General features: G+C 42.3%; 1 protein-coding gene across 1 annotated transcript in view; it reads left to right on the forward strand.

Moving 5' to 3' along the window:
- The window catches only part of LOC112230820 (junction-mediating and -regulatory protein), a 54,457-nt gene that overhangs the window by 23,177 nt on the left and 6,727 nt on the right, over positions 1–24,553 (forward strand). The window contains exons 2-7 of the mRNA XM_042311270.1: positions 1,294–1,467; positions 20,358–20,508; positions 20,779–20,948; positions 21,237–21,402; positions 22,227–22,414; positions 22,580–22,666. Of these exons, the coding sequence (XP_042167204.1) occupies positions 1,294–1,467; positions 20,358–20,508; positions 20,779–20,948; positions 21,237–21,402; positions 22,227–22,414; positions 22,580–22,666 (936 nt within the window). The remainder of the gene's footprint in view (positions 1–1,293; positions 1,468–20,357; positions 20,509–20,778; positions 20,949–21,236; positions 21,403–22,226; positions 22,415–22,579; positions 22,667–24,553) is intronic.

Raw genomic sequence — 24,553 nt, forward strand, 5'->3', positions numbered from 1 at the left:
CACTCTCCCTCAACCTGAGACATCTGTGGCATTGTGTTGTGTGACAAAACTGCACATTTCAGAGTGGCCTTTTATTTTCCCCTGCACAAGGTGCACCTGTGTAATTAATGATCATGCTGTTTAATCAGTTTCTTGATATGCCACATCTGTCAGGTGGTTGGATTATCTTGGCAAATGAGAAATGCTCACTAACAGGGATGTCAACAAATGTGTGCACAAAATTTGAGAGAAATATGCTTTTTGTGCGTATGGAACATTTCTGGGATCTTTTATTTCAGCTCATGAAACATGGAACCAACACTCTACGTGTTGCGTTTATATTTTTATTCAGTATATATTGAAGCGCTACAGACACGGCCCTTTATTAGAGACACAGAAGTGCACATATTTTTCTCTTTGTAAGAAAACATAGCATAGGCCTATAAATGTCTGAGCCCTGTTTACATATTGATTTCACAGACATTTCTACTTGATTTTAGTGTTGTTGTTAATGAGTAATCATGTGTTTTCATTTAAGAAAATCCAAAGTGTTAATCCTGATGGTGCTCTCACCAGGAATTATATGACTAATGATCTTTATATGGAGTCAGGAATACCGACACTTAATTTTGTCCTCTTTAACTACAGTAACTGTTGGCATTTCATTTTCCCGCTGTACCGAAACCAAACCGTGACCCTAAAACCACAATACATACCGAAACGTGTATTTGTGAGCAATTACACCTCTAACACACACACACACACACACACACACACACACACACACACACACACACACACACACACACACACACTTACACATGCTCACACACATTATCATGCTTATGCACTGACTGCACAAATACTCAACCTTCTCATTTTACAGGTACTGTAACATTTGGTAAATACGTATTCTAATTTTTTTCTCCAGATGTTGAAAGAGCTTTCTGTTGAGGCAGCCATCATGAAATGGTCTGGAGTCTGGGCTGAGACTGGGGCCACTATATACACACACACACACACACACACACTGATCCAGTCACTCCTGTGAATCAACGCTGCTACTAGTCTCAACAGTATTAGCTATTCCTGAACGTTATTAGCACCTCTCCTATAGCACCTTATTCAGAAGCACAGAAGAAACACAAGTTCTTCAAACCATGTTCCCCATTTTCCTATTTTCTTTCTTTGGTACAGGCCTAGCCATCTAGGCCTACCGAATCCTCCTAACTCTGCCTTGATGCTGTAAATTGTTTAATTATTTTAGTTGCTTTGATGTTTTTCTGAATTTCTAAATGATCTTGTTTTCTGTAGCTGCTGGAGAGGCACCGGGCCATGGAGAGTATGGTGGAGCTGCTGCAGGTGTATCCAGAGGAGGACGAGGCCTACGGAGAGTTACTGGAGGCTACAACACAACTCTACCACTACCTACTGCAGCCCTTCAGAGACATGAGAGAACTGGCCATGCTGCGCAAACAGCAGATCAAGGTAACAAATCCAATCCAATTGTATTTGTCACATGCGCCAAACACAACAGGTGTAGGTAGACCTTACCGTGAAATGCTTACTTACAAGCCCTTAACTAACAATGCAGTTCAAGAAATAGAGTTGATAAAAATATTGACTAAATAAACTAAAGTAAAAAAAATAAAAAATAGAATCAATGAAAAAAAGAACAGAATAAATGTACATAACAATAAGGAGGCTGTATACAGGTCAATGTGCGGGGGGGATACAGGTTAGTTCAGGTCATTTGTAAAGTGACTATGCATAGGCAAGTAGCAGCAGTATAAAAACTAGGTGGAGGTGGGGGGCTCAATGTAAATAGTCTGGGTGGCCATTTGATTAGTTGTTCAGCAGTTTTATGGCTTGGGGGTAGAAGCACTGTATACACACACACTGTATACACACACACACTGTATACACACACACGCACTGTATACATACACACACACATTAGCTGTCTCTGGCAGTCTGGGCTACGGTCAAGGTTAGTGTAGCAGTGGGCCTAAAGCCCTTTGACAGACAGCAGCATACACTCTAATACCCAGTATTTCTTAAGTCCTATCTAATGACATTAGGGTTAGCTCCTGGTGGGTAACTGGACTAGACGGCAGAGATAGCGGGAGTGACATGAATGTGGAAGTGCAATAAATGACAGGTGAGTTTTAAGTTGTTCCTTCTCTAATGGCTAAGCTGATTCTAGAGCTGTGGTGAAGGCTAAACTCTTCCCACAATATGATGGGCAGTCGTGTGTGTATGGGGGTTGGGGGGGGTAGAGGATCAGATCCGCTAGAGAGGCTTTCCCCCCCTTCAGTCCTCCTGCCTCCCTGCCCAGAGCAGCTTAACCTACAGTATTAGTACAGCAGTTTGTACTCAGCCTCTAAACCAGACCAGCCTGGAATACTGCAGTCTCAGCAGACACCTCTCCTCTCACTCTCCCCTCTCTCCTTCCCTTCCCTTCTCGTTCACTCTCTCTGAGGCTGTTGTGTTATTTCAGTCATCTCTTGTGAGGGTCCAGTCTGTAGCTCGTAGTCATGGCGTTGGAGGTGATTTCCCCCTGTTTGCCTTTTCCCCACACCACGTTCCTCACCCATCATGGCTGTCTGTGGTGCTACGCTGGTCACACACACACACACACACACACACACACACACACACACACACACGGCTGTGTGTGAGGGGAGTTTCTTCAGAACACAATGCAGCATTATGAACTTCGGATAGGACCTGGTTCCCGGTAGGTACAGATGTAGGATCAGTTTACCTTTTGAAACCCTAACACAAACCATTAGGGGGGGAAATGATGAACTGATCTTGAATCGGCATCTAGGGTGTCTTAATCCTCTCATCGTTGCTCGCTGTGTCTGGGCTCACTTATTAAGCCTTCCAACACTGTGAAACATGAAGGAGAGATCTAGTCTCTGGGCTCGTTTGATAATCCTGCCAGTATGGTCAAAGCTGCTCCACTGATCTGCTCTCCTCTAGTATGCCTGCCAGATGTCCAGAACCTGGAGCAATGATATGGCTCAGTAATCCTGCCTGCCTACTGGGTTGCAGCAGGTTGCTGGTAGTCTTTTGTTAATTAAACCCCCTACAATATGAATTCAAATATGTTTGTTTGCTCATGTAGTTTGTAGGAGGAGCTAGAGTACTGTACATTCGATCCACCATATAAATCCTGAATTGTTTAATTATTTAATAGTGATGGGGTAAGAAACTTGTTAGTTACATATCGCAACATTATTATTAAATGTTTTTGCTAGGTAGTGTTAGCTAATGCTAGTCGACTGTACCTGCGCCAAAACTCCAGTATTTTTCATCCTCTAGCTTGATCTCCATCTTTTTAAATAGTGAGCCATGTTTTCAGCACTTCTATTGCCATTGCTGATCAAAACTCATTTTTATCATGCTCTCTCTTGTCTCTCTGCAGCAGACACGGAGAGAACAATATGTTTGAAACATGAAATCGCAATATCGAGTCGCAATACATAGACTTGTAAAAATCACATGTCGTATCAGCACCTAAGTATCGTGATATCGTATCATGAAGCCCCTGGCAATTCCCAGTCCTATTACTTCATGTGTACTGTTTCCACACGCTTGTTCTTATTCGTGAAGACAACAGCAAAATGTTCCCTAAGCTTTGCTATATTGTGAGCTAAGGAGATCCATCTAGGATAGTTGGTCAGTAGGTCTGTTTGATGCTATGATTGTGATTCAGCTCAACCACCTGTTGCCCTGAGGGGAAACCAACGGCTGGAAACAAAGCTGTATGCAAATTAACCCAAATATCAGGCGGGCCAGTCAGTTGGTCGTTTGGATGTTGGTTGTTGCTTGGTTTCTCATAAACTGATGAGTCAGTAGAACAGCCCTACATTATACAGCTGGGAGTAGGAGTCTGTCACTGAGAGGAAGGACGAGCGAGAAAAGGGTGAGGGAGAGGAGAAAGGGGAAGGATAGGGTATTTGCATGTGCTCTGCATTGTCCTTGATGTTCAAGTGGGTAAATGTTGCGAGTAAGGTGAGGCGAGAATTGTCACGTGGACAGATGAGGGTAGGCTAGGTAGTCTTTCAATAGACTACTATCAGTGCCCCAAAGGAGATGAGAACCTGATAAAGTTATAGCGTCCTCTTACCTCCTGGGAGTGTGAACACACACACACACTGCACTGATGCCAATTGTCCTAGGACCTAGTGGAAGGTGTAAATGAATCCTGTCACCTTTTTTAGAAGGGAGGAGCTGACAATGGGTTAAGCTATACAGTGCATTCGGAAGATATTCAGACCTCTGGACTTTTCCCACATTTTGTTAACATTACAGCCTTATTCTAAAAAAGGATGAAATAAAACGGGATACTGTCCAAATGCACCGTTATTTAGCTGGTTGTACGAGTAGACGGGAGATATACTCTTATGATAAGAAGTTGGGAACAGTATCCATTTCACATGGTTCTTTTCTTTCTGGAACCTTCTGAACTAGGGGTGGGAACCCTGTAGGCTTGGGCGGAATGCCATATGCCGGGGTATTTGGAAATAGCCACGGATGGTTTTTCTATACCGTTGAAACTATTTCGTTGAAGTTTTTCAATACGTTTTTAGACTTGTAACTGCTTTCTAAGTAAATACCTGCAGTCAACTTGTCCAATTTGTTAGGAGATTAAGCAAATTGCGTTCTTCATTTCACTCATTTCACAATATTTTACATTATGAAGCTTACCGTAGTTCCCCAGAACAGTTGCGCCAGTGTTTGTTTGTAAATCGCACAACGGGGGAAAACGGGAGCAGGTGAGTTCAAATGTGTATTGACAGGGGTTGCGTTTTTATCTGTTTTATTTTGCAGTAATAGAGTGATCAGGGTCGTGCAACTATAGTTTTCCTTCACAGAAAATACATTTGTGCAACACATTTGTCATAAAATAGCTACATTTTCATCGGATGACAACAGAAGTGCAAAACTATTTGGCTGGCAGCCACACAAGTAAATGAGTAAAAGGATTTTTTTTTCTCCTAATGTTTTGCAAAGAATTATTCTGCACTTCGTGAATTCTCATCTGAGCGGAGAAGTGCAACTAAACCCAGCAAAAATTACAATAAGATGCTTTTGCGTTTACAAAACCCAGCAAGATAAAAAATAAATCTGCGGGAAAAACGCAGAATTCTGCATTAACGCGACCCCCAAGTTTAACTTGCTAAGTGGGTGAATTAATAAGGAGACGGGGCATCATATAGTGTTAGCTTTCTGCGATGTTTGAGAAATCTGTCCAGCGGACACTGCCATCTTGATGTGCTTTGTCACCTCGCTTTTCTCGACCCATTTGCTCCTCTCTTCTCCGAGCAGAGCAGGCAGAGCTGCTCTCTCAGAGCTGTTGCCCTAGCGACTCCAGGCTCCACACAGACACAGCGTGTACACATGCTTCTCCAGAGCCAGTACTGTTCTTCCTTCAGACTAGCATGCGTCAAAACTCTGTTCATTTGCACAATGTCTCTTGTTCACATTCGCTTGTAAATGTCCAAACTCACAAAATATTACATTCAGTAGCTCTTACCTATATATATGTATAGCTTTATGAGCTGGATTGCCTGTCTTTGCAATTCATTTACTTTGATTTGTGCTCGTTAGCATATTTAGCTAGCAGCCTTCATGGAAATTCGCTATTATTTGTGCTCATTTTGATAGCTTTCTTGTAGATGCCCAATTGGCTTTTTTGTGTGTCTATTTGGCTCCCTCTTGTGTACTAAACCGGTAATACCGTAAATCCCGGGCGAAGGACGGTCTGACGATATGAAAATCTGGATAGAACTCAACCCGAGAACCCTGCAGTCTATGCAGGCTTTTGTTCAAGCCCAGCACTAACTCACCTAATTCAAGTCATCAACTAAACATGGTCTTCAATTTTGACAGATATGTTAGAGCTGGGCTGGAACAAAAACATGCACACACTGTGTCCCACAAGCACTGGAGTTGCCCACCCCTGGGCTGAACCCTGTCAACATGCCAAAAGGAACAGGCGAAAGAGGGAACAGATGAATAGATTAATGAAGGGATGAAGTGGATGAGTGTCCGGGACAAAGGAGAGCAGGTATAGGATGAATGATGCATTGTGGGTCAGCCCTATCTTGTGTCGGAGTGATGCAGCATGGGTATTCTGTTACAGCCAGGTTCAAAGGGCATACATTAATAAGTCATGTTGCTTCTGTAACTTATGAAATGGTGGCTAAGTACCATAGGTAGTTAGTAGGTAGAACCTAAAAGGCGTGTATGATAAAAAGTGTGTGCGCGAGCTTGTTTGCACGTGTGGGGACGTTCCTCACTCCCGTAGGTGATAGAAGGCTGTTTTAGGCGTCTGTGATAAGGACTGTGACACTGGTCCATCTCTGTAGTTATTTCAGCCTGTGGCCCCCTGGCCCTGGGAACAGACCAGGCTGTTATTCCTGCCTCACTCACTCTGACACCAGCTGTCTGGAGCTGCAGATTACAGAGTGGGCTGTAGAGGAGGTGTGGAAAGATGGACAGAAGGATGGAGGTGTAGTACTGTTACTGTATGTGGAGAGAGGCAGTGTCAGTGTGTGTATAATTTAGTGGTGTAGGGTTAGGTTATGGCTGTATAGAGTGTCGCGTCTGAGATGAGACCATGACACAGCACAGCAACCAGGAAGTGACAGAAGAAAGGGGGGGATTACTGGACCAGGTGGCAGACTGGCCAGAGGACACCACTAAAGCTCTCTGGCATCATCACATTCACTATTCTTATCTCATTGTTCAATTCTCAGCAACATTCTATTCCAATACTGTGTTCTATTCATACTTATTTTTCACATATAGCCTTTTCACTGCAAGAACACCTAACAAGAACCAAATTCCTTAATGAGTGGGGGCAGCACTGAGCAAGCCTGCAACATCACCTCCTGGCGTAGCTCAAACTGCGCATGTTATCTCCTTGAGACGCCATCTTAACCAACTTCATTTGGCTTCAATGCGCTATTGAGCCATTACATAGGAATGAATGGTGTCACGTGATCTATGGCTTTTGTCCGTTCATATATACAGTCGTTGGTGTCACTGATCTTAAAAGCATGTCTCGGCAGAAATGTGTATACTGTATATAATTGTTTTGCAGTGGCGGCAACAATTTAGTGGCGCATATAGGGGAAACACTGAGTCAACCACAGTATCAGGGAAACGGAGAACAATGGCATACTAGAAATGGCATATTTTACATTTTGTCAACAGCCCCTGTCAAAGACATTCCCACTGTGAAGTGATACTAGTAGTAAAAACATATATATGTATTTTGTTTGTTTTGTTGTACTTTTACCCAATTTCATGATATCCAGTTGATAGTTAGTCTTGTCCCATCGCTGCAACTCTCGTACGGACTCGGGTGAGCCGAAGGTTAAGACCATGTGTCGTCAGAAACAACGACCCCGCCAAGCCGCACTGGTTCTTAAAACCTCTTGCTCCTACCCCCTACTTTTTCGAACATTCTGTTAAAAATCGCGCAACATTTCAGCGCCCTGCTACTCAGGTCAGGAATATAGTATATGCATATGATTGGTATGTGTGGATAGAAAACACTCTGACGTTTCTAAAACGGGTTAAATCACGGCTGTGACTATAACAGAGCGTCTGTTTCATCAAAAAGCGCAGGAAAATCTGATCACTGAAAATGGAAAAAAATATCCATGCGCCACTTCCAGGAATTGTTAAAGGTGAACCGTATTAAATGAGGCCGAGGTTGCAGTACCTACAGCTTCCACAGGATGTCTAGAGTCTTCTCATTTGCTTCGGATTTGATTCTTGGTCGAACCGACCCAAGGGAACCCATTCCCTCCGGCCTCCAACAGGATGTTTTGGTTGAGTTTTTTCCGGACATTTTTTCCAGACGACCACCTATAGAATTTACATCGCCTCCTGATGAATTTTATCGCTTATTAACGTGTACTAATACCTAAAGTTGCATTACACAAGTATTTCGAAGTGTTTTGTGAAAGTTTATCGTCGACTTTTTTACTTTTAAAAAATGACGTTACGTTATGAAACGCTATTTTTTTCCGTTTATCACACAGTCTTCATAGATCGATATCTAGGCTATATATGGACCGATTTAATCGAAAAAAGACCCAATAGTGATTATGGGACATCAAGGAGTGCCAACAAAGAAGATGGTCAAAGGTAATGAATGTTTTATATTTTATTGTGCGGTTTGTGTAGCGCCGACTATGCTAATTATTTTGTTTACATCCCCTGCGGGTCTTTTGGGGTGTTACATGCTATCAGATAATAGCTTCTCATGCTTTCGCCGAAAAGCATTTTAAAAATCTGACTTGTTGCCTGGATTCACAACGAGTGTAGCTTTAATTCAATACCCTGCATGTGTATTTTAATGAACGTTTGCGTTTTAACTAATACTATTAGCGTTTAGCGTAGCGCATTTGCATTTCCAGAGCTCTAGATGGGACGCCTGCGTGTCAGGTAGGAGCAAGAGTTAACACACTGCTCGCTTAACGCGGAAGCCAGGCGCACCGTACAGCTGGCGACCGAAGTCAGCGTGCATGTGTCCCGGACCGCCACAAGGAGTCGCTAGAGCGCGATGGGACAAGGACATCCCAGCCGGCCAAACCCTCCCTTAACCCGGGCGACGCTGGGCCAATTGTGTGCCGTCTCCTGGGCGTGGCCCGCTGCGCCACTGGGGAGAGACTAGTAGTGTTAACATTATGTCTCTATTCCACGTAGATATGATGGACCTCCTCATTGTTAGGGTGTTTCATAGTTCCATAGAGCAGGATGTGTGACTCGTCTGCTGGGTAGGAGCTGTGCTAGGCCCAGATGTTACAATCATTTGAAATGTTATAGTTTGTGTAGCGGGCCAATATGCCCTCTCTATTGGAGTGCGGAGGTTTCCATTCTAAGGTCATGTCTAACGTTGTGTGACTGACTGAGTTATGTCTTTCTCCTCGTCTAGCCTTCTCTGCCTCTTAACACACACATTTTTTTTTTCTCTCTCTCTCCTTCCTCTACCTCTGTCTAACACACTATTTCTCTCCCTCCCTCACACAGACACTAAACATCCAGTTTGTTGGCTGATTTAAACCACTCAGGTTCTGTGAGGCATGCTGTTGATTACTGTGTGTGTGTGTGTGCGTGTGGGCGCTCATACAGACACATCTGTTTTGCATTGAGATATTAGGCTGACATGTGAGTGTAGTGTATGTATGTAGTGGGGGGGTGTCCTTAGGAAGTAAGCTACTCTCACTGTACAATCTGTTCCAGCTGCTGCCGTCTAGTCTAAACACACCTAGAACAATGATCAGCGGTCTTACTAACTCACCCAGGGCTTATCCAGGGCTGGTTAGCTAGCTACAAAGACTGTAACAGACCCAAGTCACTTCCATGTATAGGACTAAGCCTGAGAAGTGAGAGACACTGGAACACTCGATTGCCATTACCTCAGTAGGTTGGGTTAAATCAGGTCCTCTTATCCATAGAGAATGTCCCACGGCTATGAAAAGAAAACAAAGGAGGACACTGGGTTAGTAGTACAGTAAACACATCCAGGCATGTAGCTCTATGTCCCTGACTTGCACTACTGCACCGCCTGCTGTTAAACAATGGTACTACATGATGCCAGTTGATTTGAGGTGCCCATAAGAGTCTAACCCCTGTGGGGGGGGGGGGGTTTATTTATTTGCCTCTTAAGGATCGTACCCTTTTTTATTTTATTTATTTATTTATTTTACATTTTTGCCTAAAATGACATACCCAAATCTAACTGCCTGTAGCTCAGGACCTGAAGCAAGGATATGCATATTATTGATACTATTTGAGAGGAAACACTTGGAAGTTTATTGAAATGAGAACATTTCCAAAATTTGAACGCCAGTGGCGTTCTATTAAGCTATATGGAATTGTTTTAAGAAGGTAATACCAAGATTATTTTGCTATTTGTGTGTCCTAGAGCAAAACAACTGACATGTTTGCGAGAGTCTCACCTTTGCACAGATGGACCATATTAGTGTGTTGCCGAAACTATTCGGACGCTACAGACAGAAGTTGGCAGATCGGTTGTACCAACTTCAGACGAGTCCCAAGGCGCTTGTGGGGGTTGTCGAGCAAAACGGAGAACACCATCGTGTTAAAGATGGGAGGTGGGGATAAACTTGGCTTGGGTGAGATAAATGGGGGAGAACAGGGAGGGGGTGGTGGAGAGAGAGCGAGAAGAAATGACTTTATTATACTACAATGTAGTTATATATTTTTTAAATGAATAACCGTACTGGACAGATTAAGGATGTCAAATCATTATTATTCCTTCTTTGGCATTACAATTAAGATTTAATGGTGGTTGTTGGTGAGAATGGAGAGGGGCTATATCCGGTGGATTGGGATGGGTTGCTGGGAAGGCACTTTACTGAGGTGTGCGTGGGGCTTCCACTCATCACATCTCAATAATTAAGACACGCAAATGACTAAAGATGGAGTCCGACCTTAGTTGATTTGATTGTGCTGGGCCGTGCTCAGACATGCTGTGCTGTGTTAAAAAATAAATAACAGCGAGTGACTGTGTGGCTAGCACCCGTTGTGTTTCTCTGTCCTCCCTGCTGCAGCGACCACCACAGAACATCAACAGTGTTTATCGCCCTGTCCATGTTGCTGAAGCTGGGGGGAAATCAAATGTATTTATAAAGCCCTTCTTACATCAGCTGATATCTCATAGTGCTGTACAGAAACCCAGCCTAAAACCCCAAAAAGCAAGCAATGCAGGTGTAGAAGCACGGTGGCTAGGAAAAACTCCCTAGAAAGGCCCGAACCTAGGAAGAAACCTAGAGAGAAACCAGGCTATGAGGGGTGGGCAGTCCTCTTCTGGCTGTGCCAGGCAGAGATTACAACAGAACATGGCCAAGATGTTCAAATGTTCATAGGTGACCAGCAGGGTCAAAATAATAATAATCACAGTGGATGTCGAGGGTGCAACAGGTCAGCACCTCAGGAGTAAATGTCAGTTGGCTTTTCATAGCTGATCATTCAAAGTATCTCTACCGCTCCTGCTGTCTCTAGAGAGTTGAAAACAGCAGGTCTGGGAGGTAGCATGTCCATTGAAAAGGTCAGGATTCCATAGCCGCATGCAGAACAGTTGAAACTGGAGCAGCAGCATGGCCAGTTGGACTGGGGACAACAAGGAGTCATCAGGCCAGATAATCCTGAGGCATGGTCCTAGGGCTCAGGTCCTCCGAGAGAGAGAAAGAAAGAAAGTGAGAGTTAGAGAGAGCATACTTAAATTCACACAGGACATCGGGTAAGACAGGAGAAATACTCCAGATATAACAGACTAACCGTAGCCCCCCGACACATAAACTACTGCAGCATATATACTGGAGGCTGAGACAGGAGTGGTCAGGTGACACTGTGGCCCCATCCGATGATACCCCCGGACAGTGGCAAACAGGCAGAATATAACCACACCCACTTTGCCAAGGCACAGCCCCCACACCACTAGAGGGATATCTTCAACCACCAACTTACCATCCTGAGACAAGGCCGAGTATAGCCCATAAAGATCTCCGCCATGACACAACCCAAGGGGGGCGCAAACCCAGACAGGAAGATCACGTCAATGACTCAACCCACTCAAGTGACGTACCCCTCCCAGGGACGGCATGGAAGAGCACCAGTAAGCCAGTGACTCAGCCCCTGTAACAGGGTTAGAGGCAGAGAATCCCAGTGGAGAGAGGGGAACAGGCCAGGCAGAGACAGAGACAGAGACAGCAATTGCGGTTCGTTGCTCCAGTGCCTTTCCATTCACCTTCAAACTCCTGGGCCAGACTTCACTTAATCATACTGAAGAGATGAGTCTTCAATAAAGACTTAAAGGTTGAGACAGAGTCTGCGTCTCTCACATTGGTAGGCAGACCATTCCATAAAAATTGAGCTCTATAGGAGAAAGCCCTGCCTCCAGCTGTTTGTTTAGAAATTCTAGGGACAGTAAGGAGGCCTGCGTCTTGTGACCGTAGCGTACGTGTAGGTATGTACGGCAGGACCAAATCAGAAAGATGGGTAGTAGCAAGTCCATGTAATGTGTTGTAGGTTAGCAGTAAAACCTTGAAATCAGCCCTTGCTTTGACAGGAAGCCAGTGTAGAGAGGCTAGCACTGGAGTAATATGATCAAATTTTTTGGTTCTAGTCAGGATTCTAGCAGCCGTATTTAGCACCAACTGAAGTTTATTTAGTGCTTTATCCGGGTAGCCGGAAAGTAGAGCATTGCAGTAGTCTAATTTAGAAGTGACAAAAGCATGGATTCATTTTTCTGCATCATTTTTGGACAGAAAGTTTCTGAGTTTTGCAATGTTACGTATTTGGAAAAAAGCTGTCCTTGAAATGGTCTTGATATGTTCTTCAAAAGAGAGATCAGGGTCCAGAGTAATCCCGAGGTCCTTTGCAACAGTATCAAAAAGGAATTTCAGATTGTTCTTATTTTCCTCAATTAAGTTAGAAAAATAGGAGGATCGAGCAGCAGTAAGGGCTCTACGTTACTGCACGGTACCGTCTTTCCATGCTAGTCGGAAGACTTCCAGTTTGGTGTGGCGCCATTTCCGTTCCAATTTTCTGGAAGCTTGCTTCAGAGCTCGGGTATTTTCTGTGTACCAGGGAGCTAGTTTCTTATGACAAATGTTTTTTGTTTTTATGGGTGCAACTGCATCTAGGGTATTGCACACGGTTAAATTGAGTTCCTCAGTTAGGTGGTTAACTGATTTTTGTACTTTGACATCCTTGGGTAGGCGGAGGGAGTCTGGATGGGCATCTAGGAATCTTTGTGTTGTCTGAGAATTTATAGCACGACTTTTGATGATCCTTGGTTTGGGTCTGAGCAGATTATTTGTTTTGATTGCAAACGTAATAAAATGGTGGTCCGATAGTCCAGGATTATGAGGAAAAACATTAAGATCCACAACATTTATTCCACGGGACAAAACTAGGTCCAGAGTGTGACTGTGGCAATGAGTAGGTCCAGAGACATGTTGGACAGAACCCACTGAGTCGATGATGGCTCCGAAAGCCTTTTGGAGTGGGTCTGTGAACTTTTCCATGTGAATATTAGTCACCAAAAATGTCATTATTATCTGCCATGACTACAAGGTCCGATAGGAGTTCAGGGAACTCCGTGAGAAACGCTGCATATGACCCAGGAGGCCTGTAAACAGTAGCTATAAAAAGTGATTGACGAGGCTGCATAGATTTCATGACTAGAAGCTCAATAACTTCATTTTTTGTTGTTGTTGGTTAATTGAAATTTGCTATCAGAAATGTTAGCAACAGGTCTGCCTTTGAGGGATGCGCGGGGGGGTATGGTCACTAGTTTAACCAGGAGTTTAACCAGGAGGTGAGGCCTCATTTAACACAGTAAGTTCATCAGACTTAAACCATGTTTCAGTCAGGCCAATCACATCAAGATTATGATCAGTGATTCGTTCATTGACCATAACTGCCCTAGAAGTGAGGGATCTAACATTAAGTAGCCCTATTTTGAGATGTGAGGTATCACAATCTCTTTCAATAATGGCAGGAATGGAGGAGGTCTTTATTCCAGTGATATTGCTAAGGCGAACACCGGCGTGTTTAATTTTGCCCAACCTAAGTCGAGGCACAGACACAGTCCCAATGGGGATAGTTGAGCTGACTACACTGACTGTGCTAATGGCAGACTCCACTGAGCTGGCAGGCTGGCTAACAGCCTGCTGCCTGGCCTGCACCCTATTTCATTGTGGAGCTAGGGGAGTTAAAGCCCTGTCTATGTTCGTCAATAAGATAAGAGCACCCCTCCAGCTAGGATGGAGTCCGTCACTCCTCAACAGGCCAGGTTTGGTCCTGTTTGTGGGTGAGTCCCAGAAAGAGGGTCAATTATCTACAAATTCTATCTTTTGGGAGCGACAGAAAACAGTTTTCAACCAGCGACTGGGTTGTGAGACTCTGCTGGAGAGCTCATCACTCCCCCTAACTGGGAGGGGGCCAGAGACAATTACTCGATGCCGACACATCTTTCTAGCTGATTTACACGCTGAAGCTATGTTGCGCTTGGTGACCTCTGACTGTTTCATCCTAACATCGTTGGTGCCGACGTGGATAACAATATCTCTATACTCTCTACACTCGCCAGTTTTAGCTTTAGCCAGCACCATCTTCAGATTAGCCTTAACGTCGGTAGCCCTGCCCCCTGGTAAACAGTGTATGATCGAGCCTTAACGTCGGTAGCCCTGCCCCCTGGTAAACAGTGTATGATCGCTGGATGATTCGTTTTAAGTCTAATACTACGGGTAATAGAGTCACCAATGACCAGGGTCACTGTAATACGTGACAGCCAATGGGATGCAGATGACATGACAAATAAACTGAAAACGGGGGAATGTTTGGTTACTCCGGAGGAAGTCAAATGTGTGGAAGACATTTGACGAGTTGTAGATAATACTGGAGATCAAGAAAACGAAGGTAAGTAGCAAGCGGCACATAGCAAAGATTTATCTGACATGTTGTGGTTGGGTGAGGCTTGGTGCTCACGGAATCAGTAGGTTATTATACAAACACTCACAGGCAACAGAACCAAGATCTGTTTTTATTTCTGTAGATATACAGTTGAAGTCGGAAGTTTACATACATACGTTTAGGTTGGAGTCATTTAAAATGTGATTTTCAACCACTCCACAAATTTCTTGTTTTAACAAACTATAGTTTTGGCAAGTCGGTTAGGACATCTACTTTGTGCGTGACACAAGTAATTTTTCCAACAATTGTTTACAGACAGATTATTTCACTTATAATTCATTGTATCACAAATCCAGTGGGATCATGTTGTATATATATTGAAGCAAAATCTCAAGACATCAGTCAGGAAGTTAAAGCTTGGTCGCAAATGGGTCTTCCAAATGGACAAGGACCCCAAGCATACTTCCAAAGTTGTGGAAAAATGGTTTAAGGACAACAAAGTCAAGGTATTGAAGTGGCCATCACAAAGCCTTGACCTCAATCCTATAGATAATGTGTGGGCAAACTGAAAAAATGTGTGTGAGCCAGGAGGCCTACAAACTTGACTCATTTACACCAGCTCTGTCAGGAGGAATGGACCAAAATTCACCCAATTTATTGTGGAAAGCTTGTGGAAGGCTACCTGAAATTTTTTGCCCAAGTTAAACAATTTAAAGGCAATGCTACCTATTACTAATTGAGTGTATGTAAACTTCTGACCCACTGGGAATGTGATGAAAAGCTGAAATAAATCATTCTCTCTGCTATTATTCTGACATTTCACATTCTTAAAATAAAGTGGTGATCTTACCTGACCTAATACAGGGAATTTTAACTCAGATTAAATGTCAGTAATTGTGAAAAACTGAGTTTAAATGTATTTGGCTAAGGTGTATGAAAACTTCCGGCTTCAACTGTGTATAGGGCATCAGCCTCTAAGGTGCAGGGTTGAGTAGTCGGGTGGTACCCGTCCAGTGATGACTATTTAGCCTTGAGATAGAAGCTGTTTTTCACGTTTGATAAGATTGACAGACATAGTAATAAAAAAGGCACATTTAGGGAGTCTGCAAAGATGCAGAAAAATGTAATCTCTACAAATATTTTACCGGACAACTGGAGATTTACTGTTCCCAACTACAAAATACTGTTCCTTTTTTTCTCAAAGTAAGAAGAGCTATTCAAGAATTGACTTCATTTTTTATTTCCAACAAATCATGAAATAGTGATGTCGAATCATTCTCTAGTATCATGTTTAATTACACCAATGTAAAATACATTTAGCAACAGAATTTGGAGAATGAACAGAGTGCGTCTTCTATACCAGAACTTGATTCAAAACTTAGACGAGAAAATGTAAACCCTTACAAATATGGACATAGAGGACAGAAAAAAGCCGACCCCCAATATAATTTGGGATGCCTTTAAGGCGTACATTAGGGGAATTATAATCTCACACTCGCCAAAAGTTACATTTTGTTTCGGGGTTTTTTTCTTTCTATCTTAAAAAGTATCCCAAAAAGTATCCCATAAAAAGTATTTACAAGGTGAAGAAGAAAATAAAAGGTTAAACTCAAATAACTACTTAATGGTAAATAAACCTGGTAAATATCTCGCAGCTCTCACAAAACGAATAAATGCTAAACCAGTTATAATTTTAAAAGATAAAGATACAGAAGCAGTCATTTGAAACAACAATGCAATTTAATCACAAGTTTATTATGAAAATGTATATAAATCAGAATTAAACAGCCCACAGGAACTATAGCCATCTAAGACTCTAACTCTGCAGCAACTATCAGCATACAACATTTTTTCAATCTGAATTGCTGTTCAAATTTTCGCACGGAGAAAAGCACCAGGAATGGATGGTTTTCCCGTAGAATTCTATTCAACCATTTGGACAAAGTAGCCCCCTATCTACACAAATGACAACACACGTCGTTTAATTCAGTACTTCCTAGTTCACTGCATCAAACAGTTATATTCAAATCTGGAGAATCCCCTGCTGATTAACTTCTCTGGGATATGTGGGACGGTAGCGTCCCACCTCGCCAACAGCCAGTGAAATTGCAGGATGCCAATTCAAAACAACAGAAATCCCATAATTAACATTTCTCAAACATACAAGTATTTTACACCATTTTAAAGATAAACTTCTTGTAAATCCATCCACAGTGTCTGATTTCAAATAGGCTTTACGCCGAAAGCACACCAAACGATTATGTTATGTCAGCACCTAGTCACAGAAAACCATACAGCCATTTTCCAGCCAAGGAGAGGGCTCACAAAAATCAGAAATGGCGATTACATTGATCACTAACCTTTAATGATCTTCATCAGATGGCACTCACATGACTTCATGTTACACAATAAATGTTTGTTTTGTTCGATAAAGTCCATAATTTATGTCCAAATACCTCCTTTTTGTTCGCACGTTTAGCCCAGTAATCCAAATGCATAATGCGCGATCACTTGTTCAGACGAAATGTCAAAAAAGTTATATTATAGTTCGTAGAAACATGTCAAACGATGTATAGAATCAATCTTTAGGATGTTTTTAACATAAATCTTCAATAATGTTCCAACCTGGAGAATTCCTTTGTCTTTAGAAATGCAATGGAACAAAGCTACCTCTCACGGGAGCGCGAGTGATCAGCTCATGGCATGACACTTGGCTGAAACAGCTCTCTTTCTCTCCCCCTTCACAGTAGAAGCCTCAAACAAGGTTCCAAAGACTGTTGACATCCAGTGGAAGTGTTAGGAAGTGGAAAATGACCCCATAGACACTGTATATTCAATAGGCAATGACTTGAAAAATTACAAACCTCAGATTTCCCACTTCCTGGTTGGATTTTTTCTCAGGTTTTTGCCTGCCGTTATACTCAGACATCATTCAAACAGTTTTAGAAACTTCAGTGTTTTCTATCCAAATCTATATTATGCACATTCTAGCTTTTGGGCCTGAGTAGCACCTAGTTTACTCTGGGCATCTTTTTATCTAAGCTACTCAATACTGCCCCCCAGTCCCAAAGAAGTTAAAGACCCATAAGTTTAATAAATTGTAACAATAAAATTTATAAATCTTATAATCAAAAGTGTTAAAAGACTTGATACAAATAGACACAAACATGTTTCAATTTAATACAATATGCAAAACAATAAAACAAGTTATTAATAATGCCCGAAAACACTTTTGATTGTCTGGAATTGCCATTGCTATTAAACTTTCCAGCTGAAATAATACATTTGTATTGAACACGACGGGAGACAGAGAGCTGGTTTCAAGCGCAGGGAGCAGCAGCTGTTTATTGTACAGGACCACAGGAGGAGGCAGGTAGCTGGGTCCAGGGGCAGGCAGGGGGTCACACACAGGGGGTCCAAAAGGGCAACAGTACAGGCAGGGAAAAGGCTAGTAACGTCATCCGGGAGATCAGGCAATAGGTAGATAACAGGAAATCCTAAAGTACATGCATGGAATAGGCAAAAGGCGTCGTTAGTGAGGCAGGCAAAAACTATCATACACGGGAGAAGTAAATCACGGGAAAAACAGAGCTACGAAAGAAGTGTCACAAAACAAACAATACCTCACAGTGATGGGGTGCAAAGAACTGAACTAAATAGTGTGTGATAATGACATACAGGTGTGTGAACAGGTGATTAGAATTCAGGTGATTGGGATCTGGAGAGTGAGCTGCGTTCAGGGGATCTATGAGTTTGAGAGTGTGAGCTGGAAAGTGGGCTGCGTTTAGAGGATCTAGGTGTTTGAGAGTGTGAGCTGGAAAGTGGGCTGCGTTTAGAGGATCTAGGTGTTTGAGAGTGTGAGTTGGAAAGTGGGCTGCGTTTAGAGGATCTAGGTGTTTGAGAGTGTGAGTTGGAAGCAGACGTTACAACATTCAATACAAATATTGTATAGATGTCCCAAAGCAAAAATATACTTGAATGATATAATACACTGAACAAACAGGCAACATTTTTAAAGATTTTGTTATGTTACAGTTCATAAAAGGACATCAATCAATTTAAATACATTTATTAGGCCCTAATCTATGTATTTCACATGACTGGGAATACAGCTATGCATCTGTTGGTCACAAATACCAACAAAAAAAAGAAAAAGCTAGGGCCTTAGATCAGAAAACCAGTCAGTATCTGGTGTGACCACCATTTGCCTCATGCAGCGCAACACATCTCCTTCGCATAGAGTTGATCAGGCTGTTGATTCACCTGGAAGGTTATAAAATGAACATGGAAAAATTCAAAATAATGGCAACTGGGAAAAATAATAACTCCCAGATCTGCAGCATTCCTTTAAATAGACTACAAAAAATGACTCAACACTATGAAAGCAGATCTAATTAAATGGAATAATCTTTCTGTAAATCTTTCAGGTAGAATAAACCTTGTTCAGAATGGCATGGCTGCTAAAGTTTTTGTATTTATTTTCAGTAATACCAATTACCCCAGCGAAGACATTCTTTAAAAAGTATACTCAGTTATAACATACATTATATGGGCAAATCAAATTCATATATTTAAAAGGAAAGTTTTACTTCTTCCTAATTCTGGGGGTGGTTTTCACCTTCCAGACTTGGAATTGTATCAACTCGCCACCCAGGGATTTTACTTGTGACATATAGTTAAATACACTATAGAGAAACAATGGGTATTGAAAATGCTCATCTGCAGAATCGTTTCACGTGTCTATTTTCAAAAGATAAAGCTAAGAACATTAACAACTTCATAGTATAACAGTATGGAAGAAAGGGAAATGTATTCTACAAGAACCAATATCACTTCCTACAAACACAACCTTATGGAACTATCGTTGGATAGCTTTTCAGAATTCACCGATTGGTTGGCCCACATGGAAAACTAAAGGCATAGAAACCATAAATGACTTGGTGACAGGAAATACATTTATTCCCATTACCGCTTTAAAAAGCAATTTGAGTAGATATTTTCAAATACATCTAACTGGGAAGTTTTATATCACCAAATGTTGATTTAAAATCTTTTGGACACCATAGCAACCTTGAGGGAATCTTATTTGAGTCCGAAAATGATGTTCATATGACAGGGAAGATTATGCAAAACCTTGCAGGGAGAATATCCAACTGACAATCTCTTTAGAAAAAAATATAAACTACTGGAACCAAGACTTAAAAATAACTGATGTTGGCACAAGATGGAGGGAATGCTGGAACATAACTAACACAATTACAGTTCATGAAAATGTACGCTTAATCCAGTATAAATGAATGTATCGAATGTATTATACAAGAGACAAAATTCCCAAATTCTACAGCACCATTGCAGTCATGTCTGAAGTATAAAACTATAATGAGTAAATAATTAATGCCTTCTGGGAATGTTACAAAATTCCAAAGTCATGGGTCGGAGTTGGAAAGATGGGTGTCAGAGGTATTGCAATGTAAACGTGCTTTTAATTCATCTGTCTGTATATTCCAAGACATGACATATGAGGGTGCAGCGAGCTACCCGATGGATTGGACAGTACTATTCTCATCGATTACCTTTTAAAAAACACTTGTACTCAAAAGAAATTGCCAATCCTCTGCCGTTCACGCAATGGAAAGGTCAAATGCTTTATTATTTAAGAATTGAAAGAGCGTGGCGATGGAGAGAAGGTAAATTGTGCAGTTTGTGGCAAAAAGGGATATAAGGCTACTGGATATGGGGGCTAGTGGGTCTCGGCAGGGGTGATGTTTGTGTGATGTATTTGTTTGTATGTCTATGTTTTTTAATTCATTGTTTATGTCAAATAAAATCTTAGACAAACAAAAAGAATGGAGTTGATTTGACCTTTGCGTGACCCCTGTTGACCTGTGTCCCCTCTGGGTCAGATCTCCCTGGAGACGGAGCGTCTGGGTCCTCGTCGCGTGGAGGGGCTGAGGAGGGAGGATGAGGAGTGGACGAGGAAGGCTCACGCTGCCGTCCTCTCCATACAGGATCTCACCGTCAAGTTCTTCGAGACCACTGCCAGGGCTCAGAAAGGTAAGTTACACACACACACACACACACTCTGTAGAGGCAAACTCCAGAGCTATGCATCTTCCGCAGAGCAGCCCATAGACAGACTATTATACCGACACTCCCTCCGAGTCAGACCCGAATCTCCATGCTTTAAATTGCTTTGTCTAAACTCTTCCCCCAATCACCTTAACCCAACTATCAACTGGCTCACAATCGGGTTAAAACCTCAAACATATTTTGTCTACCTTTGGTCCTTTGTATTTAAAAAAAAAAAATCTGTGTGTGTTCCAGCGGTTTACGAGCGGATGCGTGTGGACCAGAGGAAGTTTGGCAAGGCGGCGTGGGCTGCAGCTGTGGACCGCATGGAGCGTCTACAGTACGCCGTGTCCAAGGAAACACTGCAGCTGATGAGGGCCAAGGAGATCTGCCTGGAGCAGAGGAAACATGGCCTGAAACAGGAGGTACTACTACTACCACTACTACAGTACTACTACAGTACTACTACTGTTATAAAAGTAATAAAGGAGATCTGACTGGAGCAGAGGAAACAGCCTGAAACCGGAGGTACTACTAATGCTATAGCACTTTTCCAGACTCTCAAAGCACATTGTATTGGGGAGTCACTCCTCATCCACCACCAATGCCACGGCAGCCATTTTACACCAGATATCTCAACGCACACCAGCTTCCCTAGGTACACAATACTCTGTCTTTCTGACCATCTCTTTCTCTCTCTCTGGGTGTCTCAGATGCAAAACCTGCAGGAGGGAGAGGATGCCATGTTGCGGTTGGACCAGATGGAGGCGCTGTACTATGAGCTCCAGCTGCAGCTCTATGACATCCAGGCTGAGGTGCTGCGCTGTGAGGAACTGCTGCTCAATGCCCAGCTCACCAGTCTACGCAGACAGATCACTGGTAATACTACACACTTTATACCTGTTGCTGCTAACGAACATTCAGACTAGGAACTGCTGCTTAACGGCCAGCGCACCGATCTACGCAGACAGATCACTGGTGGACAATAATATTATACACTAGCGACACTACGGTACCAGATTTTCCTTGTCGAAAACGAAAACACAAAGCAGACTTCAAATCAAATGTATTTATATAGCCCTTCGTACATCAGCTGATATCTCAAAGTGCTGTACAGAAACCCAGCCTAAAACCCCAAACAGCAAGCAATGCAGGTGTAGAAGCACAGTGGCTAGGAAAAACTCCCTAGAAAGGCCAGAACCTAGGAAGAAACCTAGAGAGGAACCAGGGTATGAGGGGTGGCCAGTCCTCTTCTGGCTGTGCCGGGTGGAGATTATAACAGAACATGGCCAAGATGTTCAAATGTTCATAAATGACCAGCATGGTCAAATAATAATAATCACAGTAGTTGTCGAGGGTGCAGCAATTCAGCACTTCAGCACTTAACTCTATGGTCCTTTAAAACCTACTTTTGTAAAATATTGAGCTCGTCAAATAAACAAATGTGACTCTAGGCGACAACACAAGGCTGTTTTTTTTCATCATTAAGACTGCTTTCTTCATGAAATTTAGTCCACTTCATGTTTTGTTTCCTTTGCTTCCTTACTTCCTAGTATCGCGATACAGATATCGTGACAACACTACTATACACATATACCTGTTGCTGTTAATCAACACTTCTGCCTGTTATAACCGCTCAGCTCCAGAGCCTGTGTAGAAAGACTGTGGCCTACTGTACTAAACAGTGATCCTCTCTACCACAGAGCGCCAGGACGAGGTGGTGTATTATGATGCGTATGAGAGTCCTGATGCCATGCAGGGGGTGGAGGAACCCTCAGCTCCCCCTCCGTCCCCCCGAGACGAGCTTAGCCAGCTGCAGCAGAGGACCAGACAGCTAGAGGCACGCAGGGGACGCATCACCACCAAGAAGGTCTACCTTAAGAACAAAAAGGTAATTAGCAACCAATTACACGCTTACCTCTGGACTTGCTAACCAATCAAAGCCATGAAAGCCTGCCCCGAGAACAAAAAGGAAGCAGAAAACCAATAATTTGTTTACGTCTTACATCCTCCCATAATGTGTTGGCTCTAATATGTCTTGTTTACCTAAAACCAGGAGATCTGTATCGTCAACCACAACCAGAAGATACAGCAACGCCAGGGTAGTCAGGACGACCAGACATCGCATCAAGCGCTGCAACAGGTACGTTGTCTTTCATTAGTGTTTGTGTATGAGATTCCCTATAAACTCGCCACTTCGATACAGCTACAGTTGAAGTCGGAAGTTTACGTACACTTAGGTTGGAGTCATTAAAACTTGTTTTTTAACCACTCCACAAATTTATTGTTAAAGAAAGGTAAAAAAAAATGTTTTAAATGTCTAAACAATTGTTGGAAAAATTACTTGTGTCATGCACAAAGTAGATGTCCTAACCGACTTGCCAAAACTATAGTTTGTTAACTTCACTAGGGTAGGGGGCAGCATTTGGAATTTTGGATGAAAAGCGTGCCCAAATTAAACTGCCTGCTACTCAGGCCGAGATGCTAGGATATGCATATAATTAGTAGATTTGGATAGAAACGCTCTAAAGTTTCCAAAACTGTTAAAATAGTGTCTGTGAGTATAGTAGAACTGATTTGGAAGGCGAAAACCAGAGGAAAATCCAACCAGGAAGTACTATTATTTTGAAAGGCTGTTTTTCCATTGAAAGCCTATTCACCATACAAAGACTTAGGACCCAGTTCACAATCTCTATGGCTTCTTCTACATGTGGCCAGACTTTAGGCTTTAGTCTGTTTCAGGCTTTTACTCTGAAAAATGAGGGAGATACAGCACTTTCAATGAGTGGACAGTGGAAATTTCCAGCCATGAGCCCAGCACGTGATCGGGAGTGCGCATTTCTTGTTTACCTTTTTTATTGACGAAGCTTTTGTCCGATTGAAATATTATTGATTATTTATGACAAAAACAACATGAGGATTGATTTTAAACATCGTTTGACATGTTTCTACGAACTTTTATTGTACTTTTTAAAAACTTTTCGTCTGGAAGTTGTGAGTGCGCATTGTGCCTTTGGATTACTGATCTAAGGTTTTTGGACATAAAAGATGGACATTATCAAACAAAACTAACATTTAATGTCTAACATGGAGACCTGGGAGTGCCACCAGATGAAGATCATCAAAGGTAAGTGATTCATTTTAATGACTTTTGTGACACCTCTCCTTGGCTGGAAAATGGCTGTATGGTTTTCTGTGGCTAGGCGCTGACCTAACACAATCGCATGGTGTGCCTTTGCCGTAAAGCCTTTTTGAAATCTGACACAGCGGTTGCATTAAGGAGAAGTTTATCTTTAATCGTATGTTAAACACTTGTATGTTTCATCAATGTTTATGGTGAGTATTTCTGTAATTTGATGTGAATCTCTGCACTTTCAACAGATGTTTGTTTGAGACAATGATTACTGTACATAACGCGCCAATTTCAACTGAGGTTTTTGGACATAAAGATTAACTTTATCGAACAAAACACATTTATTTTGTAACATGAAGTCCTGTGAGTGCCATCTGATGAAGATCATCAAAGGTTAGTGATTAATTTAATCACTATTTCTGACTTTTGTGAGCCCTCTCCTTGGCTGGAAAATGGCTGTATGGTTTTCTGTGACTAGGCGCTCACCTAACATAATCAGATGGTGTGCTTTCACCGTAAAGCATTTTTGAAATCGGACACTGTGGTTGGATTTACAAGAAGTTTTTCTTTAAAGTGGTGTATAATACTTGTATGTTTGAGGAATAATTATGGGATTTCTGTTGTTTTGAATTTGGCGCCCTGCAATTTCACTTGCTCTTGTCGAGCTGGGGCGCTACCGTCCCACTGGTGCCAGAGAGGTTAACCTCTTAGGGATATGGAGATGCTAGCGTCTCGTGTGGCCAATAGCCTGGGGAAATGCATAGCGCCAAATTCAAATAAAACGCGATAAAACTCAAACTTTCATTAAATCACACATGCAGGGTACTCAATTAAAGCTACACTCGTTGTGAATCCAGCCAACATGTCAGATTTTTAAAATGCTTTTCGGCGAAAGCA

The sequence above is a fragment of the Oncorhynchus tshawytscha genome, linkage group LG33 (genome assembly GCF_018296145.1).
Source record: "Oncorhynchus tshawytscha isolate Ot180627B linkage group LG33, Otsh_v2.0, whole genome shotgun sequence".
In the NCBI taxonomy this organism is placed as follows: domain Eukaryota; kingdom Metazoa; phylum Chordata; class Actinopteri; order Salmoniformes; family Salmonidae; genus Oncorhynchus; species Oncorhynchus tshawytscha.